The 21,984-nt window shown below is 36.5% G+C and overlaps 1 protein-coding gene and 1 pseudogene across 2 annotated transcripts; both read right to left on the bottom strand.

Moving 5' to 3' along the window:
- Nucleotides 1–281: 281 nt before the first annotated feature.
- On the bottom strand, nucleotides 282–20,427 carry LOC121942948 (uncharacterized; annotated as a pseudogene). Its single transcript, XR_015776662.1, has 10 exons — nucleotides 20,085–20,427; nucleotides 18,825–18,918; nucleotides 16,982–17,557; nucleotides 15,816–15,876; nucleotides 13,776–13,874; nucleotides 13,477–13,560; nucleotides 1,844–1,903; nucleotides 1,636–1,743; nucleotides 1,202–1,311; nucleotides 282–882 (listed from the first exon to the last, which is right to left on the bottom strand). The product of XR_015776662.1 is annotated as an uncharacterized LOC121942948 (transcript).
- LOC148190417 (uncharacterized) lies at nucleotides 11,894–13,330 on the bottom strand. Its single transcript, XM_088081779.1, has 4 exons — nucleotides 13,325–13,330; nucleotides 13,099–13,163; nucleotides 12,694–12,803; nucleotides 11,894–12,481 (listed from the first exon to the last, which is right to left on the bottom strand). Exons 1-4 carry the CDS (start codon nucleotides 13,328–13,330, stop codon nucleotides 12,213–12,215), a joined length of 450 nt encoding a protein of 149 aa, XP_087937905.1. The 3' UTR covers nucleotides 11,894–12,212.
- Nucleotides 20,428–21,984: the final 1,557 nt, after the last annotated feature.

Raw genomic sequence — 21,984 nt, 5'->3', positions numbered from 1 at the left:
GTTCATCCAGTGTCAGCTTTATCAAGTTCTATTCAGAAAGCAATACTTATTTTTTTTCTGTTTAATTTGGCTAATTTCCTTACTAGTTTCCTCCAGTATTATTACTGGTCAATAAAAATTGCCATCGGGTTACATGATGGAGAGAGGGTGTTTTTTGTTTTTTTTATTTAACAGATATAGCAAGCCCTCAGTAGAAAACACTTCTATACTGCTTAATGTATCAAAGAGAAAACATGAACCAATACCATTTATCTGAATATTAAGCACTGAAACACTTGAAGTGGGTTTTGATTTCAGAATTTATTTCACTGTACATTAAATTACAACAAAACATGTACTTTTCACATGGAATGTAACTGACAGGTACCAAAGTTTTAACAAAACTGAGTTTTCATATATTTGGAGTTGGAAAATGAGGTAATAGGTGTTTCTGTGCAGCGTTCTCCAGACTGTCATAATGCCAGAGGAGCCAAAAGAGTCACTCAGATGTGCAAATTATCTGCATCTTCTTAGTTTATGCATTGGATATGCACAAATAACTGCATTTAATTATGACAACTTGTGAATTTACCCATTATAACTGTTGGTAAACTAATATTTATTACTGATTGTTTCACGTTTCAGTTGATTCAACTTTAATAACTGTAAAGCATGGTGCAGAAAAAGGTGCAGAGAGGGTCTGTGAGTTGGACTGGTCTGACTGCAGTTTGTTAGATGATACTTCAGGACTCTGGACACTAGATAAGGACACGGGGCTGTTGCTGATTTGATGCCCCTCAGCAGTGTGGACGACAGCGCAGTCCTCAGGTGTTAGAGTGAGCCGACCAGCTGCACAGCTCTGCAGAGATGAAGGTTCTGGTTTACAATCAGTTTGGTCAACACCTGTAAGATCACACAAAAAGACCAAATCAGACATTTAACATTTTTGGTGAGAATATGTTCAACAGCATACAGACAGACAAGTAGTTAAACGTTACAGTATGTCATCAATCTATCAATGAAACACCTTTTAAACATCAATCAACTATCAACAATATTATAAATTATCAATATTTAACCAAAAGCAGCAGGTTATTTTTGAAATGCATACATAATGACATGTTTCAATCCAAAATGTATTAGGCGTTTTAGAGGCGTACAGTACTCAGATGCTTGAAAACCTCAACACCAGCATGTTCATTATTATTTTGGTGCAACATACTCAACTCTCCAACATCATTCTCTTCTTTGAAGTGAACAGTTAAAGTGTGTTTCTGCCACGGCTCCAGCTCCTCTTCTTCACATTCAAGTTTAAGTTCAGATGTTTTGTAACTGTAGCAGAAAAAAAAAATCTCTATATATATAAAGCACTTTAGGGGGGTCTTATTAGAAGGGTTGCTCTGGACAGTGCAGCCTAAAACCCTATACAAAGACATTAGACTAAAACTAAGTGAAAGATGGGAGGAAATACAGGAAACAATAGACCAATAGGTCAAGATTATAGACCAAGTATAAAATCTTTATAACTCCAATACACAGATGTAAGTTAAGGGAAAGTAAAACAAAAACCAAGTTTGTTTTATCTAATATATTTAGAGCAGACAAAATTCATGTCAATATCTTGAATATGAGGCCTCATCAAAGTCAAACAGGTACCTCTGAGGAATTACTGGTACGTAGACATCTCCATCACAGCTGACATCTGCTCCTGGAGCACCCAGATCAGTTGCTTCTATGTTTTCCATATCGCTATCCAAGTCAGATCTGTTAGATTAACAAAAAAAAAGAAAATTAGAACCAAATGAGCTACAGAAGCAAAAATTAAGACACAACATACATCCTGTATAATAAAAAATAAAATTACAGTCTGTTCTTCACACTGTTGCATTCAGCATCGTCAGTGGAGACCTCCATCTCGTCAAAACTAAAAATGACAAATTACAGAGAGGACATTACCACATGCTGATGAGAACTTTCTATTAAAAGTAAACAGATATAGCTGAGTATATTTAGTTCCCCTTGTAATATGTATAGTCTGTACATGCTGCCTTACCTTGATGGTAGAACTTCCCTCTCACTTCTCCTCAACCTTGCCTTAATTTTCTTCAGAGGATCTTTAAAGTAAAAAAAAAAGAAGTTTCTGGCTCATTAGTGTTGTCGTCTTTTTCACATTGTTGTGTCATTACTGACCATATTACTCACACGACATTATAAACATGTACAACTACACAGTGATCGAAGGGACCTGACATTGCCACGTTTCAGCTGAGCATCAGCATGTACACACACTGAGAGGAAGTAATTAGTCTATATCCATATCCATTTAAACTAAACTAACCAGCCTGCCATTAAGTGACTCAGTTTTAACATTTCCATCAAAAAGTAACTACAAATATGTCTGAAAAAAAAGCAACAGGAACCCTAAACTGTTTTTATCTTTGCTGCTGTCAATCAAGCCAGATCTCCCTTACAAAAAGGTTATTAATGTCAGTGGGTTAAAGTAAAAATAAATGATTGGTACTATGGAATACCACAATAGATACCTTGTCATCCCTGGGTGAAGGAGCTAAAATCTTATACTACTTGAATGACTTGTCATATATGTTACAAATTACGCTGTGATACTCGGGAGATAAGGAGCAAGATGTTTCACATGTATAAAGAAAAATGGTCTGTTGATATATGGTACAAACCAAAATTAAGAACGTATTGTCTTATTAAGGATGGTTATAATGTAGAACCCTATGTGAAATATAATTTAAGTAAAGCACAAAGATTGCTGTGTGCACAGTAACGGTACACTATCGTTACCTCTGGAGAGCGACAGGTTTAATGCCACTCCAGAGGAGTGGACTCTGTTTGTTGTGTGATTTGGGCGATATTGAGAATGAGATTCACTTTTTGTTTTGTTGCCCTGTGTATGATGACTTGAGAACTCTGCTTTTTACTGAAATGTCGTTAGTTTATGTCGACTTCTTTTGGCTGGATGATTCTGAAAAACTTGAGTTGTGTTTTAGGAAGGGAAACTTTTTTTGTTCTCTTGTTGAAGCTTGGGAAAGAAGGCAGAATATTCTGTTTAGGACTGAGCTGTAAAATATTTATTTCTTTATTTATTTAATCCCTGTAATGAAATGATATGTGATATATTGATATGTGATGATATATTTGATTGCTGCAACAGCAATTTTGGTATCTTATAAATCCATCAGGGCTGGGCACATTATGTGCATGACACGAAAATAAAGAAATCAATCAACCTGCAGTCATCATGACGGCTAAATTAGTGGCTGTTTCTGAGGACTCATCTTCCATCTGCTGTGCACCTAAAGTACATAAAACAAAACAGAATAACAATCCTTTAATTAAAAACAGAAATAATTACAAACTGGTAGTACAATTTGTCAACATTTATATTGTCATTTGTTATGGTAAATAACTGAAATAGATACTAGCACCACTCCTCAGATATAGATTTAAGATTTATAACTATCATTTTCATTATACACTTTCTTACATAAAGAAAAATGAAATTCATTTCCCCTACAGGACAAAAACAGTGGGAGTCAATCAATGACAAATATCAGAATAAAAATAAGATAAAAGTTCTAAATAAGTAGATATTGATAAAAGTCATAAGAAAGCTATAAACTAAAATATAGATTATAAAGAATGTCAACACTCTACTCAGAGTAAAATGTGCAGAATACAAAGCTTATAAAAGCTGCTGAATGTCAACTTGATATAATTTTAATATTCAAACCTGTGAGGTTTTCTCAGTGTCAAATTTCAATCAACATTTCAGAACAGAATTTGTATTTATTAAAGAGCTGTATGTTACATTCAGAGCATTAATATAGCAGCAAACAACTATTTGCTATGTGAAGATATGATGGACTAATGGTGTCCTGAGCAGAGACCAAATTCATGCTACCTCTCAGCATGTTGTAACCATAGTATATAAAGATATCTTTATATGCACTATGTGGTTGTAACCCAAATTTTCATGTTAGTGCATGTGCATCCTTGCAAGTGTGTCCCACTGGCTAGCCAATTGCTGTAGCTCATACAGTGGTTACCGCTGTTATCTGGATGGCAGCAATATGGAAGCACAGTGCCCACCCTATGCCCCCACAGCGCTAGCTCTGTCAGCACTGTCAGCCTTTCTTAGCAGTGTTTATTGAGGTAACACCGTTAGCTGCTAACTGGTTGCGCAGCTATACCTCCGTGTTAGGAACTATATGGAGACAATACCAGCTCAGACTCAGAATCGTATTTTGCTCTGAATGTCACATACAGCTCCTGGAATTGGAACTGGAATTCAAAATGTATTAAAATTACAAAGAGAAATACCTTTTTTACACATGGCCTTTAATATCTCTCCCAAAGACCTTGTCTGGACAACATCTGCAGTGTCTGGTGATATGAAGATGGCACAAAGCTGAAGATTTGGTCATATCATTTGCATCATACAATAATGTGTACCATGGTCAAATGTGCTGTTTTAATGAGGTCAAATGTCAACAGTTACATGTCTAGTAAAAATAGCTCTTATGTGTAATGTTAAATATTTAAAGATGAAGTAAAAACTAAGCATACCTTCTGCATCCATGTCTTCTAAAATCCCCTCAGCGGTGTCAGCGTTGCATTTTGCTACATCTGATATATTTGGGCGAAAAAGGAAAACTTACGTAGTATGAGCAAATAAAAATAACTGGTCTTCCTGCGTTGCCTGAGGAAAACACAAGCAGGACAGTTTTTCCTTATGTCTGTGATGCAACCTGACTTCAAAATCAATTAGGGTCTTAAAACTCGTGCAGACCGAGCTCGTCTTCAGAAAATGTGTTCCTCTATAATCATGAAAAGTCCAGCTGAGGAAAAGTGTCATGTCCCTAACAAAGTGCTGACGACTCATACAGAATCTATGACAAAATGCAATAAAGCTGTTCTGGATGTTTGCAAAGGCCCGGCTCACATGTGGGCCTGTAAAATTATTTCGTTTTTGATTTTTCTCAAAAAGAGTCAAAAGACATGCAGAAACACATCTACCACTGTTATTATCACTTACATATTTCAAATGAAATCTGCTCGGCATCTTTCAAAATGGCTTCTAGCTGATTTCTTCCATAGAAAGACGGCTTCTTGAATGTAAGGCCATTGGGCAGCCCAGCAACTGTTATGGCCATGCTTCGATTTACCAGGGACTGGTACGGGAGCCTTCCAGCACCTCCAGCCTCCTCTGGAAGACACAGGCACACACATGCATGGACATGTTGTACACTTTTACACAGTTTGACAATTCTGACTTTGTCTTCCTGTTAATAGCCACAGGTTCCCACATACTGTCATGGACAAAATTTGAAACTTTCCCATGACTTTTCAAGGACGCAATTTTTTTCCTTGTCCCTCTTGCGCGAGCGTTTTTCAGACATATAAGATTCCAACTCTATAAAAACATAATGTCAGCATCCTATCTGATGTGTACAAGGACCGTAGAAAATTTGAAAATCATGTGGAATGTGAAAACATGCATGTTTTCTTTAAAATTGGCCGAACCACCCCACGTTAGGTCGTCAGCTACAGAAAATACATTTACAATTAGCTTACATTAATGTAATTTAATTTATTACACACAACACACTTCCATGATTTTCCAAGACTTTCAATGATTTTCACTGGTTCCATAACTTTACCAGGCCTGGAAAATGTGATTTTAAAATTCCATTACTTTTCCAGGTTTTCCATGACTATGGGAACCCTGTGGCCAGTGTTCAAGCTTTAAAAATGTGAATTTTTAGGGTGTCCTAATGTTATGGTTGATAAATTAGCTGGACACATAAATGATAAAATTGATGATAATATTGCTAAATATTCATGGAGGCATATTATGTTATCAAGGTTAGTCTAAGACACTTCTTTACATTGGTAGAAAAGTGTTAGGAAAGATGCTTACTGTATTTTTGGTTGAATAGATCCTGCACTTTTTGAACTAGAACATTGACTTGATCTTTGGTGTTGCGGCTTGTTCTTTGGTGTTGGTGTTGAGGCTGAGGAGCTGCTGCAGCCAAAGAGCTGGCTGCAAATGAAACAACAGACAACAACAATTCATTTCGTAAAACGGTATGACTCATCTTTGCACAATGATGAGCATAAGTTCATCTGAGCAGATTTTCATGTAAGCAATATCACCTTTGAAGTATAGTGCAAAGTTATTCACTGTGTCCTTCGCTCCTTTGCTGCTCAGCTGATACACCTCTAGGTTGGACTTCTGGCGGTCAAATGACAAAATGGCCGTTTCCACACCCAAAGCCTCAAGCTTAGACACCTACACAATATTTTAAAAAAGACAACCATAAAAATAATTAATATTGTATTATACACAGAGAAGACAAAACCTACATTTAAAAAATTCAGCATACTGTACACCGAAGAAACAATTGATAACGTGGCTAGGCAACCTCTGTAAAAAGTTTAGTGAAAAACATTATTAATATTATAATATTATACATTATATATTATATAATGTTGCGATTAAGTGCCTCTTATCCTTTCCTTCTCATGTTAAATAATTGCTCATTACATGCTTTGAGTATGCAGATCACTGGATGACTTAATTTAATATACCGCACCTGTTAAAAATCAGCTGGAATATTTGTTTTGGATGAATTAATTTCAAATTATGAACTAATATTAATAATGATTATATTTATATTATCATAATACTCCAATGGTCTGTCACAGTGTTCTGATCACATTACATATCAATCATCTTTATATTAATACTATATTCATACCACTAATGCCAGGCAAATGAAGCTTCATTCCAAACCTCAAATTTTAGCTGCTTCAGGTGCTTTTTAATTTTGAGGTCCCTCATCTCAGGGCTGAGGTGCTCTGTCTGCCCCTGTGCCCTCAGTGCTGCTGCTTCTTCAAAGTATTTCTGCTTCTCCTGTTCCCCTAATGTGGACCACCTGCCCTTAATATCGTTCAGTGTGCCTGAGAAAAAAGAAGAGAGAGAAAATTTAACACTTTAGAGTCTATATCTCTGTTTTTAAGTACATTTGTACTAGGGCTGCTTGGTTATAGCAGAACTTAATATAAAGATTATTTTTGTCAATGTTGAGATCACAGTTATTTAAAAGGAACCCCAACTATGAAGACTTGCTTTTGTTTTTAGATTAATGATGGCATCAGCTTTATAAATGTAATACAAATAAAATAACAATAATAAAAAACACTGTTGATGTCCTGGTTATTGTGAAATTTGAAAAAATACGTTTACGCTGCAATTCAGTTATTCAGGTAGTGACTTTCCTCTCATTCTCTTGACCCTACAGAGACATAAACATATCAAGAGATCCTGGTACTACCCGGTTAAAGCTAACATATATCTTTATTAAAAAATGTAAACAACAGATGCACTTTTTGTCATCGTGAAGGAGAAACAATTGAACATGTGTGTTTAGATGTGTTTAGTTTCCATGCCACCTCATTTTGATTTGACTTACAAGGTAATTTTCAAAACATTTTTTTAAAAAATGTCACACTCACAAAATTAGATTAATTAGATTTTTTTTTTTTAAAAATCACAACTTCTCAGCTGATGAAAACTAAATAATTCATTTGATTATTTTAGTAAAATACTATATAAATAAAATGATTTGGCTCAAACACTACCCTCCTTTTATATTTAGAGATACTGATTTTAAAATATACTTGACAATAACTAAACATTTAAAACACATCAATTTTTAAATTGGCAAAAAATATATGATTATTTAGATATTTCAGTTTAATTTCATCTTTTAAGCAGACCCTTAAGTTTTTTATTGATGTTATGTTTCTTTATTTCCTCTTAATTTTATTAATTATGATTTTCTTTCAATTATGAAATACTGTTATATAACTTCTATTATAAATATATAATGTTTATTGGATGAATGTGTCAATAAAGTTTGAGGTAAACAAAAATGTGAAGACAAAAACCAATTAGTGTTGGGGAGTAAGTTGTTACTTGTAACAAGTTACAACAATTAAATGAATGTAACTGTAATAAGTTACAACTGCTGAGAAAAAATGTGTAAGTAAATTGCAGTAACTAATCAAAATGTTGGGGATAACAAAGGTGTTACTTATGAAAAAAAATATTTTCAGTAAAAAATATATGTGTTAAATAAAAAACATTCATTCTGTTGCTTTACATCTTTTTGCTGTGTGGGAATGCATTCTTTTGGCATATTTTTGGACAACGTGCGTCAGCAAAGCTGTTAAGACAAATTTAAGCGCAACATTTGTGCACTTTCGTTTCTAGTTGTTTTCACCTTGATTGCCCTGTTTCAAACATTTGTAAAAAAAAATGTAATCAAATGTAATAAGTTTTATAACTTTGATGAAGTTAATTAAATAGTTATGTAACTTATTACATTCTTACCAGATTGTGTCTTTCAGTTTGAAGCCTCTAATCTTTGGAAAAGTCTCCCGATAAATTAAAGGTCCTTGGACTGTGTGGACTCTTTTAAAAAGCAGTTAAAGAGCCATCTGTTTGGACAGGCATTTAGGCAGTAAGTGGTATTTTAGGTTTTGGACTTATGTCTGTTCTCACTGTATATTTTATCTGGTGTTTTATCTTTGTTTTATTTATTTGACTGTAAAGCCCTTTGTGATGGTAAAAGGTGCTATATAAATAAACTTTGCTTGCTTTGCCATGTTCGGGCAGGGCTAAAGACACAATTTTACAGAGGCAGACAAAAAAAATGTAATCTAATCTACAAAAATCTAATCTCAAAAATGAAATTCGATAAATCCCCCAGCCCTGCGTCATACAGAGACAATCTGTCCAACAAACCCATTTCTCTGTAACTCACTGACACTTCAGTGTGTGAAGTATTTGCTGAATATCTTGAAATCAGTTTTAAAACCCTTGTGAACATCTAATATAAAGAGGACCACAATGTAAAACAATAAGAAATCTTTTAGTATAACAAAAGAATCCTTGAAGTTCTCACCTTTGTTTCTGAGGAGGTCCCTGCAAAAAAGATTATATGGTGACAGCTCTCGTGTGTGAAGCTTCGGCTTTGGGGGCCGCGGCTCAGAAGGAGCTTTGAAGGACCTTCTGTAGTTTCCGATCCAATTCTGAAAGAGAGAAAACAAAATAATGAAATAATATTACAACAATTAAAATGGATTTTAACAAAATACTTACTGCACAAGTTGTAATTTACACAAGCAGTACAGAATGATGTGTGTATTTATTGGAAATGTAGATTGTGCAGCACTGGAGCAAAGCTTACTTCTATGACACAGGTTTCCAAACCAGTAGCTGATGCAGCTCTTGATATTAAGGGTGAACCAACACGTGTCATCCCATCCTTAAAAAAGGACTTCAAGGTTTCCCTTTGCTCCTTACGAATCTCTGTTCTCTCTTGTTGAGCAACAACAGACAAAGAAAAGCTAGTCAGTAATAAATCAGTAAAAGAAGGAAAGGCTGGATTTTGCTCATCATACCATTTCTCTCATTATACACCATGGCCTAATGCCTCTAGATTACAGTGTAAAACTTACCTCTATGAGCCATCTTCACCCTGCAACATAAACAGAAAGAAACTTGCAGATGAAGATGCATTTGAAAACGGGTCCATTTGCTCAATGCAGCTTGGTCCAAAAACTTAAATATGAATTGTTCAACATAAACATAGTGCATTACCACAGACGTCCTGGGACTGACAGGAACACAACTGGGCATTGGAGCTGTAAAGGGAGACAGAAAAAGTCAGGTGGAGAAATAAAACACAGACAGACTAGCAGACCTGTAGCACTGGATTTTTATCTTTAGCCTTTATCATTGCTCATTTACAAAAATATAATAAAGCCAACACAGAGTTGATATCACTATACTGAATAGAGGTCGACCAATATTGATTTTTCAGGGACAATACAGATACTGATTATTAGTACTTAATGAGACTGTTAACTGCTATCTGGAACCGATGCATTTACAATAAAGATGAAAATACTTGTCCAAATTAAGAATTTGGAAAATAACAAACTCAACACAAAACTTTGTTTAAATGCCTTTAGCAATTGTTTATTCAAAACTGAAACTTTCAACATCAACTACATCAAGTTCCCTGCAACTTTTTTTTTCATAAAGTTCAGTAAAAAATTTAAGTAAAAAGCGAATGAAAAAAAGTGCCTCCCTGGGGTTTTACAAGGTAAAAGTTCCTCCCATGATAACACTTTATTGTCTTCCCTGGTGTTGGTTGACTTTAATACATACACTTTTCCATTAATTTCCATTAATTAATTATATTGGTGATCATTTGAAATTAAATGCTGATACAAATAATAAGCAAAATGGGCCAAAAAGGCCAATCATCTGACGACCCCTAATGTAGACATTATTTATTTGAAAGTTGGTTTTTTTTTTAATATTTGATGCATTTTCCCTGTATGTTGTGGTTGCATTTTAGTAAAGAGACTGCTGAGAATTTAATACGCATGACCACTATAACCTTGCTAAAATAGCAATGGTTACTGTGGCCTAAAAATGCTTGCACAGTACTGTATATATAGTTATTTTAAGTTTGTTTGATCGTATCAAGGAAATGCTACTACTGATAAATACTTGATGACCTTAAACGTTCATAAACTATACCGTTAGACAGCAGTTCATTTACATCATTGATACCCTCCACAATGAGGATTATTTCGTTTTTAAACAGCTATATTTTACCGTAGAAATCGTTTCAATGTCAGGTAGTTTCCGCTTTACACTGTGCGCGCTCCCGCGGGGTGCGTGTAAATCCCAGCAGGCACAACTCGACACAACACCTGTTTTCATGCTCGGCCCAGCTGGCTCCGTTAGCATGTCCGCATTATCTACAGTCAGGAGTCTGGGGCACCGGGCTTGTGTCTCTGCCTACCTCTCAGCCTCTGGGTCTCAGGGCAGAGCTGGGTCTCTGGTCTCTGGTCACTGGTCCGAGGAGGACAGGGTTCAGATATTGCGGCGCTACTCCTCCAAGACCGGAGGAAAGAGTAAAGCTAGCTGACAGCAGCGGAAGTGCACCGACTGTAGGGACCAATCATTTCTCTGCATCACTTCCTCTGTGTATCTGTAGTACTTCCTGGTCCCTCCTGCAGATGTTCTCTATCTATCTATCTATCTATCTATCTATCTACCTATGTATCTCTCTCTCTCTCTGTATATATATACATATACATACATACATACATACATACATATATATATATATATATACACACACACACACACACACACACACACACACATATATATATATATATATATATATAAAATCATTATCCTTATCTTATATTTCCCTCTTAGTATCATTTGCTCAGTCCATCTTGTCTTTCATTTTTCTCAACCACCGAGGCGCTGGACTATATATATATATATATATATATATATATATATATATATATATATATATATGTACATGCCAACCCCGAGGTCCAGTTTGTGTCCTTAATCATTAGTTAAAGGTCCATACCTGAGACACATATATTCAATCTGTTTAAGAAAATGTATACATGTGGGCACAATAAAATAAAACATATTTCAAGATTTATGTGCAATTACTTTAAAAAAGCATATTATTATATAAGATTAGTAGCATAAAAACACTTCAAAGGTGCAGCGCGTGGATAGACCACATAATATAGAGAAAAGGGCAATAACTAAGTTGCTGACAGCAGGAAACAGTGCTTCAAAAGGAAAGCTCTGTGGCTGAAATTCAGTATATACTTAAAATGAATGGGGTTTTTCCAAACCTGACTCATTCACACATCACTTGCAGCCCATTCACAATGGACCTGCCACCTACCAGTTGGGAACCACTGATACAGAGAAGCTGTGAACTTGTAATACTCATTTCAATGAAGCACATGAAAGAAGTTTTGATTTAAGAATTTATTTTCACTGTACATTATATTACAAAAAAACCCAACTTGTACCTTTGACTCAGAATGTAACCAACTGGCTGGTAAAGTTTTAAGGAAATTAGAAAATGTTTTTTTTTTTTTTTAATTTGTTGTCAGAAAATGAGGTAACAGGTGGTGTGTGCAGACTGGCTTAAAGAGCCAACAGAGTCACATAAATGTGTTTATTATCTGCATGACACATTAATGTTAAACAACAAACTGTGTGTAATTAAAACAACCTGTGAACTTTCCCATTATAATAGTTGGTATACTAAAGTTTATTTTTCATTGTCTCACGTTTCAGTTGATTCAACTTTAATAACTGTAAAGCATGGTGCAGAAAAAGGTGCAGAGAGGGTCTGTGAGTTGGACTGGTCTGACTGCAGTTTGTTAGATGATACTTCAGGACTCTGGACACTGGATAAGGACACGGGGCTGTTGCTGATTTGATGCCCCTCAGCAGTGTGGACGACAGCGCAGTCCTCAGGTGTTAGAGTGAGCCGACCAGCTGCACAGCTCTGCAGAGATGAAGGATCTGGTTTACAATCAGTTTGGTCAACACCTGTAAGATCACACAAAAAGACCAAATCAGACATTTCAACAGGATGCACGTTCACTTTAGTGAAAAAAACATTTTAGGTGACAATACAAACCATCAACGAAACATCTTCTGTGTTTTCAAACATCACTCTAATATCAATATCATGATATATTATCAATATTAGACCAACAAGGTGAACATTACATGTTCATTAATAATTTGGAGCAACATACTCAACTCTCCAACATCACTCTCTTCTTTAAAGTGAACAAGTAAAGTGTGTTTCTGCCACGGCTCCAGCTCCTCTTCTTCACATTCAAGTTTAAGTTCAGATGTTTTGTAACTGAAACAGAAGACAACAGAATGACACGCCCGATTTGTGTTTTACACAAAGTCAAATTTTTACTCTTTGTATCCTTCAGCATTCTACATCACAGGTCTTTAAAACAGTAAGTGTGTGTGTGTATGTTAAAGACACGTAATGAAGGGAGAATAAACAGCACTCCTGCCTGCTTCTCCAAACTGAGGGTGGATGTGCACCTCATACAACCACACTTCAAAATATACCTAATAGTTAGCTATTTATGACTCATATTTTCGGGTTTTCGGGTGAGGCCTCATCAAAGACTGATAGGTACCTTTGAGGAATTATTGGTACGTAGACGTGTCCATCATAACTGTTATCTGCTCCTGGAGCTCTCAGCTAAGTTGTTTTTTTTCGATGTTTTTCATATCACTATGCACGTCAGATCTATTAATTATTTTTTTTTAAAAAGTAGAATCAAGTGAGCAACAGAAGCAAAAATTGAGATACAACATATATTGTGTATAATATAATACAAAATTACCGTCTGTCCTTCACACCTCCATCTCCTCAAAACTAAATTAATAAACAAATTACAGAAAGGACATTTAATTAGATCAAAGGGTGAACATACATCTTAGGAAAGCCTATACAGCACTGACACACATCTAAACCTACTGATATGTGAATTCTCAGACAGATCATCACTAACCGGTCCAGGAGCCCGCCCACCTCTGATGCCCTATGTCTGCTTTCACTCTGATCTTCAACATCATCTTGCCGGTGCTGTTTACCCCTGGAGACACATGTTGAAAGTCATCTTCTGACAATTCAAAAGTTGTTACAGCATGTGGAGATTAACTGTCTTAGACCCATGCAGTAAACACAAAATTAATGTGCGTAAAATATAAAATAATCTCACGCTGGAGCCAGACTAATACAGAGCCATACAAGGTCTTCTGTTTATACCACTTATGTGTGAAAAGAAAAGGCAAGGTTGTGGCTGTTTACCTTTCAGAGGATGATACACATCCAAGTCTTGATATTGCAGTCGTTTCTTGCATTGATGTTCCAGTCGAGGTCATCAATATTGAGGATCTCTTGTCATAACTGCAATAAATAAATAAATAAATAAATGCCATGAGCTCATCTGAACATATGAAGCAGCAAACTTGCCTTTAATTTATCAAAGACCTGAGTCACAGGTCAGCCTCAAGTCTACCCGGTAGACTTTGTCTGTTCTTCAGCTGGAGTGTAAAACTGTATTAGTATTATACAAATTATAAACTAATGTATTGAACCATGACCCCAGAATCCAGACACATGGCTTTCAATCACCAATGAGCCTTTAAAATATTGTCGCAAAGTGACTGCATGGTATGGCTCGATTCACCTCGACAGGAACGCTCCTTTTTGTTTTTTTATTAGCAAAAGTTGTGCATAGTACCTGGTACGTTTTTGGTACCAGAACAGTTAAGGTGCCAAGCAAGCTGTGATGATACTGATCTGATACAAGAGTGTGAAGGTAAACCACTGATAGGTCAGAGAATCATCACGAGTGCAACACAGGCCATCTTTCAAAAGGCATGCTGCAAAATCATGCTGTGGAGGGAGGAGGAAGCACTGACAATCCTGTTTGGTTGCTGATGAAAGGATCCAGAGACAGAACGCACTTTGTTGGTGTCACATCGAAGGTGATGTCACAGCAGTTTTATGGGATGTCAGTGCTACAGCCAGCTGAGAAATCTGTCGACATTGAGATAGTACTATTCGCAGTGGAAAAACATACTTGAAAAAAGTACCTGGTAACAAAAGTAAGCTCAGTCAAGCTGTACCATGCAGTGGGAATTTAGAAAAAGAGTTTGGGTCAGAATTTAACAAAATAAAACAGGTTTGTACATTTTTAAGATCTTTTACCTCTTGAAGCATTTTTTTAAATTAAAACACACAGCAATGTGATGTGGCATCAGTTTTATGCTATATACTTGTCCGTATACAAATAAACATGGAATAAATTAAGTCGCTGCTCTTAGGCGATTAGTCAACTAAGTCATTAGGTTTTTCTTGAATCAAAACTTATAAATAAGTAATAATTGTAAATAATTTTTGTATATTTTATGGTAAATTAGTTGTTTGTTGTTATTAGTTTTAAAAAATAGTCATGTCTATCGTATAACAATAACATTCAAACATACTGTATAACAAGTAAGAGTCATCAGGTTTCCAGGAAATCAAGGCACGGTTTTGTTGTTTGTGTAGATAGAAACTTAAAATGCCTTTGTTCATGTTTTTCACTTTATTTTGTTCGAACAGATGAGAATACAAGGTAAGACATCTGAAAAAAAGAAAAGCACACAGCAATGCCATAACAAGCATGATAGATCATAATTTAATAAGGACGTCTGCTTGTTTATACCAAACTTATTACATAAAGATTTAGGACATCAATTTTATTACGTGGAAAAGTACAATAAAATTACTCATGGATGTTAGTACTGACATCCGTCATCAGCAGGCAATGCAGGGTGGGGGTGTCAGGCTTTTTCAGACTGAGTCATCCAACAGGGGGGGTTTGTCCACAGAAAGTCTGACATCATCTTTTTTTGTGAATTTATTTATTTATGAGCGGTCCCATGGGGAGTAACACTTCCTGGAAAGCTGTGACCTCATACCCATTACCAGGTGCAAGTAAGAAGTTAATCCAGTTTCATCAAATTGAGCCGTTGACTCTCTCTGTAACTGATATCCCATTAGTTTATATTTCAGTCTTCACTAATTATTGTTATACATAAAATGAACTGCTAGTTCAGACCACTTCTTTTAAGCTCCACACAGCCAGTTCAATGTAAGCTTTTCATTTCAAAATTGTAGTCCACCAACCAACATCAGATTATCTGATTGATGTTACTCGAGTCATTTTATTAGCTTGCCATAATTTCCTCTTGATCCACAGATGACTTTTTGCAACAGTTTGACATGCTGATGAGCACTTTCCATTAAAAGTCAACAGATATAGCTGAGTATATGTACAGTCTGTACATGCTGCCTCACCTTGACAACAGAGCTCCCCTCTCTCTTCTCCTTGACTTGGCTATAATTTTCTTCAAAGGATCTTTAAAGTAAAAACAAGAAAACATTCAGAAACAAATACTGAGGTTTCAGTTTCACACTCATTAATGTAGTGGTCTTTTTCATACTGTGTTGTTACTGACCAAATAACTCAATAATCTCAGGTGATTACCAGAATAAAGAGATAAATATGTAGTACTACACAGTACTCTAAAGGGCCCGGACATCGCCACGTGTTTCGGCTGACCATCAGCATGCTCGCACACTGAGAGGAAATAACTGGTCTGTATTCTAATCAGTGCAAAAACCAAAAATAACCAGCCTGCCATTTTGTGAATCAGTTGTAATAGTCCCATCATATGCTTCCATCAAATAGTAAATAAGAATATGTCTGACAAAAGTTGCAAAGGAGACAATAAGGTATTGTTTTGCTTTGCACTGGTATTGTCAAACTGTGGACTTTTACTAGTGAAGCAAAAGAAGAAAAACTGAGACAAAAACCCAAAGAAATTACGAAATTATAAAATCACTACACAGAACACTACATGCATATTTCTGCCTTTGTTTGTACAAAGACTTTTAGTCTTGTTGATCTTGTTGCGATAAATGATAAAATATACATCCCATGGTTTCCCATCATCATTATTATTATTATTATTATTATTATTATTGTTATTATTAATAATAATAATAATAATAATAATAATAATCATCATCATCATCATAATAATAACTTTATTAATATAGCACCGTTAAAATCAGAGTTTACGAAGTCCTTTGACAAACAAAGCAAAGCAGAAATGGGATACAAAGACGACGACACAACAACAGAAAGCCAATTAGCCCTACTTGAACACAAGCAAGGCGAAACTAGGGTAGCGTTAGGACAAAATTAAAACCAGAGCTAAAATAATGCAAGACCCAAGACATTAAATGTCAATATAAAATAATAAGTGTATGATTGGAAAATAGCAGAGAAACAGAATCTCATGCTGACCCACACAGTGAAATGCGCTTCTGGTGTTAACAGGTGGGCAGCTGCTCACATGGTAATTGACATATTGGGACACTTCTGTGTCCACTGTGAACATAGAGAGACACTTTTTAGCTCTTGAGGCTAAAACCAAGAGAATCACAGCAATCATCACCTGAAATGTGAGGAAGAGAGCCTCCAGGCTGTTGGTGGTCGTCGTTTGCAGCGATCCCTCCTTGCTCAATCCTCTTCATCTGTTTTATTTCTGGGTTGAGGTATGCCTTCTGAATTTCAAAAAAAGTTTTATGCCCCATAAAGTTCAAGTGCAGGTGTTTGGCACATTTTTTAAAGTGTGCAAAAGTGCCTCCAGAAAACAGAATGGAAAGAGCTGTGAGAAGGTGGATTTCAGGGAACGCTTCCCAAAGGTAAGGTGATGACATCCACATGCCCCTATGTCCGCCAAGGCAGCTCCACCTCACCTTCTTCTGTGCACCGCAGTGAGTCACCTTCTTTTTGGTTATGGGCTGTCCACATGTCTGACACGTCTTAAACAGCTCCATCAAACAGCTGCCATTCACGATTGTCTTTGACTGACTCAAGTCTTTTTCTGTGTTCTTGCCTGATTGTGATGTTGCTGGCGAGCTTGACTCAGTCTCTTGGCGGAGGATCTCGTTCAGACGATCCACAGAAGCCACACTGCATGAGCTTTCACTGACCTCAGATTCGGAAGTAGTTACAGGTATAAGCAGCCCTTTCCTTTTTTGCGCCATAGCTCTTATATAAAGAACTGAATAAAAATGGCTAAATGCCGCCCCAGTTTGTGATTTGAGATAGCATGCTGGTGTTCTGGAAGCAAAAAAAGGAGTGTCCCAAATACCATTTTCTGGGCTCCGGGGCTTCGCTATTAATCAGACAAACACTGTGCCGACACCTTGCACCCCAGAGGTTGGGTGACGGAGAGACCGTCACAGCCTCTTTTGTGCAGTGAGGGAGCAAAAAGTTCTCATCCCAACAGTTTTCTGCTACACCAATTGTTTCGTGAGAGAGAAAGCCCGGTGCATCTCAGGCTGCTTGACTGCGGTTGGGACACTTTTCAGTTTGTAAAGTTAAAAACTCTGACAGTTACGCAGTGCAACGATCTGTGTCCAGTGTTCTGAATCAGTCCGTTTAATTTCATTGTGTGTCTGAAATGATAAGTGTCCTCATTATGGAAGACGTTAAAATTGTCCTGCTCTGTGCTGCAGGAAATGACTCCACTCGGGTGAGCTGTGGGGAGGCTTACGTCACAGAAATGGCTCGACTCAGTCAATAAACCCGTTAATAATCGTTGGGTAAAATGATAATTCCTGTCACTGTGTGTGTGACAGGCACAGCAGAAGGATTGTAAACACTGAAATGGCATTTGTCCTCTGCAAAAAAATTAATAACATTAAAATATCTGAATGCCTAAATTATAAACCTAATACCAACCCAATTAACGTATACTCAAACATCCGAATATCTGGGTCCAGCCCTACATGACATATAACACAACAGCGTCAGCTGCACTTTCTACACAATAACAATTGCGTAACATGGCAATGACAATTATTAAGCCTGCTGTCCTTGTTTTAGTGTTTGATCTCCTCCTCTACTCGGAGGATAAGGAGCGCCCAGACACTGTCGCTGCAGTCTGTGGACATTTTCGGCTGCAGTTCCTCTTCTTTGAGTTAGCTGCTAACTGCTTGCAGCTGCTTTTTGGGTCGCACACTTAACGTGCTGTCAAAACAGCACACCAGTCCGTCCTGCCGGCAGTCCCTTTGACACAGATTTGAGGCTGTTCCTACATTTGCTGGCGGCTTTAAGGCGAGACAACTTTGTGTCCTCATTCTGGGATCAAACGGTGAGGTGGCACAGTGACACAACATTCCTACCTTGAACCAGCAGTGTAAAAGGGACTTGCGTTCACATTACATACATACACTACTTTTGACTGCATACAATACTCATTTAAGGGCTATGAATGTCGTGTGTTAAACTTACAGGAGCTGGCAGGGAGGGAAAAGGCGATGCAGCATCCACAACAGCACCTCGGACACCCACGGAAGACGCCTGTGAAGATTTAATGGGACCCTTCAGAGAAAAAAAACAAACAAAAAATGGTCATTATTCAGAAAAGAGGATGGCTGTATAGAAAAATATCTCCTGAACCTGAAATCACTGAATCACTGAGTCTGCAGCTGTGTGGGAAACCTTCACATATTTACAGACAAGCAAAACTAAGTTTTCATGTAAGTACACTAACTACCTAACAGTTTCCACCCAATTTCAAGTTTAAGTTTGTGCTTCTCATGTATTCCAACAAAATGAGTTCCTGATCCCTTTGACTAACACAGAAGTTTATTTAACTATCTTAGGGGTTCACAAGGCATTTGAAGAATCCTGTAAAGATTACTAAAATCCCCGGGGTGAGTAGATATTCTGTTTGCTTCACTCAAACAAATCAATAAAATAAGTTTCTAAAACTGTGTCACTGTTTCCTCGACAAAGGAGGCAGCCTGGAAGGTCAGGTGTCCACGCTGAATTTTTGCAAACTGAAAATAATTTTAAACTGTGGCCAACTTTCCCATAAGGTTTGTTTAAGGGTGATGTAATGTAACAAAGTAATAATACTTCATCACAGTACTTACTTGAGTTTTTATAACTCTGTAAACTTTCACTTTTACTCAACTACATTTCCTTAATAAATGTATACTTCTACTCTACTGCATCTCCCCAAAGCATTTTAGTTACTTACTACAGAAAAAGGAAGGAACTGAGGAAGGGAAGAGGGGACGATTGACAGAATTGAAGCGAGGGGTAAAGTGGATTTTGTTCTTAAAATCCTTTACATTGCAAAAAAACCCAACCTTTTCTTTAAAAAAAAAAGTGGGCTCCATTTTTAAGTTCGTGTAGGCTATGATACGAAGAAATGAACTTTATAATTCTCAAAATTCTGACTGCTTGCTTTCTAATAACATTTACTTGTATTTTTTACTTCCAATACTTAAGTACATTTAATATAATAATTTTACTTTTGATACTTATGTACAGTAAATAAAGGATACTTTCAGACTTTAACTCAAGTAATACACTGATAGGTGAGTATGGCTTCCAGGTACTACTGAACGCCCCTCCTCGACTGCTAAACCAAATCTCATTCAAACTCGCACCGTTTTCAAAAGTATCGCAGTGCTCTCGCCATATTTCAAAAGTTACTTACACAACAATATATCGTCCAGGTAAAATATATAATTTACCTGTGTTCGGCTGCTGTCTTCGTGCTGTCTTCCAGAGACAACAGTGGGAATCACCTTGGACTTGAGGATTTTCCGGTGTTGTTTTCATAAATTCTGCTTGGATGTCCGGCTCGTAATCTTCCGGTTTAAAATGCTGGCTGCAGACTCTTATATTGCCGTATTTACTCGTAGGTGTGTTTTCGTCAAATTTGGGGCTCTGTATGGCCTGTAACCACTTTCTGCATCGCTGCGGGTCCCTTGTAGGCAGAGTGGAAGACGACCCCTCGGGACCTGGCCTTCCTGTAGCCCTTACAGCCCGGCACAGAGCACATCCCCGGCATCGTTACAGAAATTAAAAGTAACCAGTGTCAAAGAAACAAGACATTATTACCAAACCACTGCCACCATTTCTTACTTTAGTACAGTGATCAGTCTGCTCCCGATAAACGTCAACTGTAGAGACGTTGTCGCTTTGCATTCTGGTAAGCGTAGTACTCAGAGAATAGGGTCCAAAAAAAAAATGCACACAAAACGGTGCTAAATAAACCGTAATTATTTTGAAGCGTTAACAGTTTAATCTTCTTCTATCGTGATGCATGTCATACATACTCATCATTTACAACTCAAGCTGCCTTTCTTAACTGTCTTTTTGATCCTAAACTGCTGCTACTTTAAAAGGGACTTGTATTGTGATTTTAAAATTCTGATCATATTTCATATTAAATTCAATATTTTATATTCCTCAGGGCGCTTTGATAAATGTTCAGGTTTTAAGATTTTATGATTTTTTTGTTTACATACTGCACTGCTCACTTCACCTATTTATTTATTTATTAACTACTTACTTGCTAACCCAGTGTTTTATTTATTATGATGTTATTGTAACTGAAGAAGAAACTGTAACGAGGTACTCCACTGATTTTACAGATAAAGCAGGGTTCCTGCATTTTAAGGCAAGTTAGATTTAAGACTATTTAAGAGTCTTACATTTCACTTGGAATTAAGTTTAAGACCAAATTTCTAACTTTAAAATAAAACCTTACGTAGATTATCTACTTCAAATGTTGAAAAAACCCAACAACAACCCTTTTAGAGTAGAACACATGGAAGACAATGAACATAATATATTAAATTACTGTAAAAGTACTTATTTGGTTTACCCAAAGACGTAGGAAATATCTAGAATTTCTGGACAGTTTTATGGGTGATTTTGTGTTTCTCAATCTGCGTGTGAGTATCCACTGCTTCCATTCCCACCATAGTGAGTTTAGGAAATTAATTTATTAAATTATTTAACAAAAATCTGCATTCTAATACAATTGTCCTGCAAAAAAAAATGCATTTTATGTCCTATTTACTTTGGTTTTTTTTTTAAATGTCTTATATCTGTTAAATATTGGAAATAAATAATACATTTCGCTTAACAGTTTGCTTAGCTGGATATTTTCCTCAGTGAAGAACATCTTGTGAAGTTTGTGTGATCTGAGTTTGTCCAACAGGTGGCAGCCTGGAATTAATAATACAGAGCAGAGGTGCTTCCCATGGATCCTGTTTCAGAACATGAGAAAAGTTGCTTTATGTGACAGATGATCTCCTCCCCCTAACTTTAATGTTTCAATATAAAAATGCAAACATCTTTGTTGTCTAAATATGCTGGCTTCAATGTTGGACTATAAACTGAACGTGAGCAAATCACGGTTGAGCCCTGCAGTTTTTCTTGTGGAAATTATGTTCAATGGTGGGTTTTACTTTTAATTTTACTTTTAATAATAAATTATGGCATTGAGTTACAGGACATGGAAATCAAACATATCTGTAACCGTCACGATTTTAGGTAAATTATCAACAAATACCTGTAACTCAGTTGTGCCAAATGTGTGCCCAGTTTTTATAACAAGAGCAATCTATGCTGCGAACAACT

This window comes from Plectropomus leopardus, chromosome 1 (assembly GCF_026936395.1).
Source record: "Plectropomus leopardus strain MGB_pleo_1.0 chromosome 1, ASM2693639v1, whole genome shotgun sequence".
Taxonomy (NCBI): domain Eukaryota; kingdom Metazoa; phylum Chordata; class Actinopteri; order Perciformes; family Serranidae; genus Plectropomus; species Plectropomus leopardus.
The sequence above is the reverse complement of the archived record's forward strand: the minus strand, read 5'-3'. Positions and strand labels throughout refer to the sequence as shown.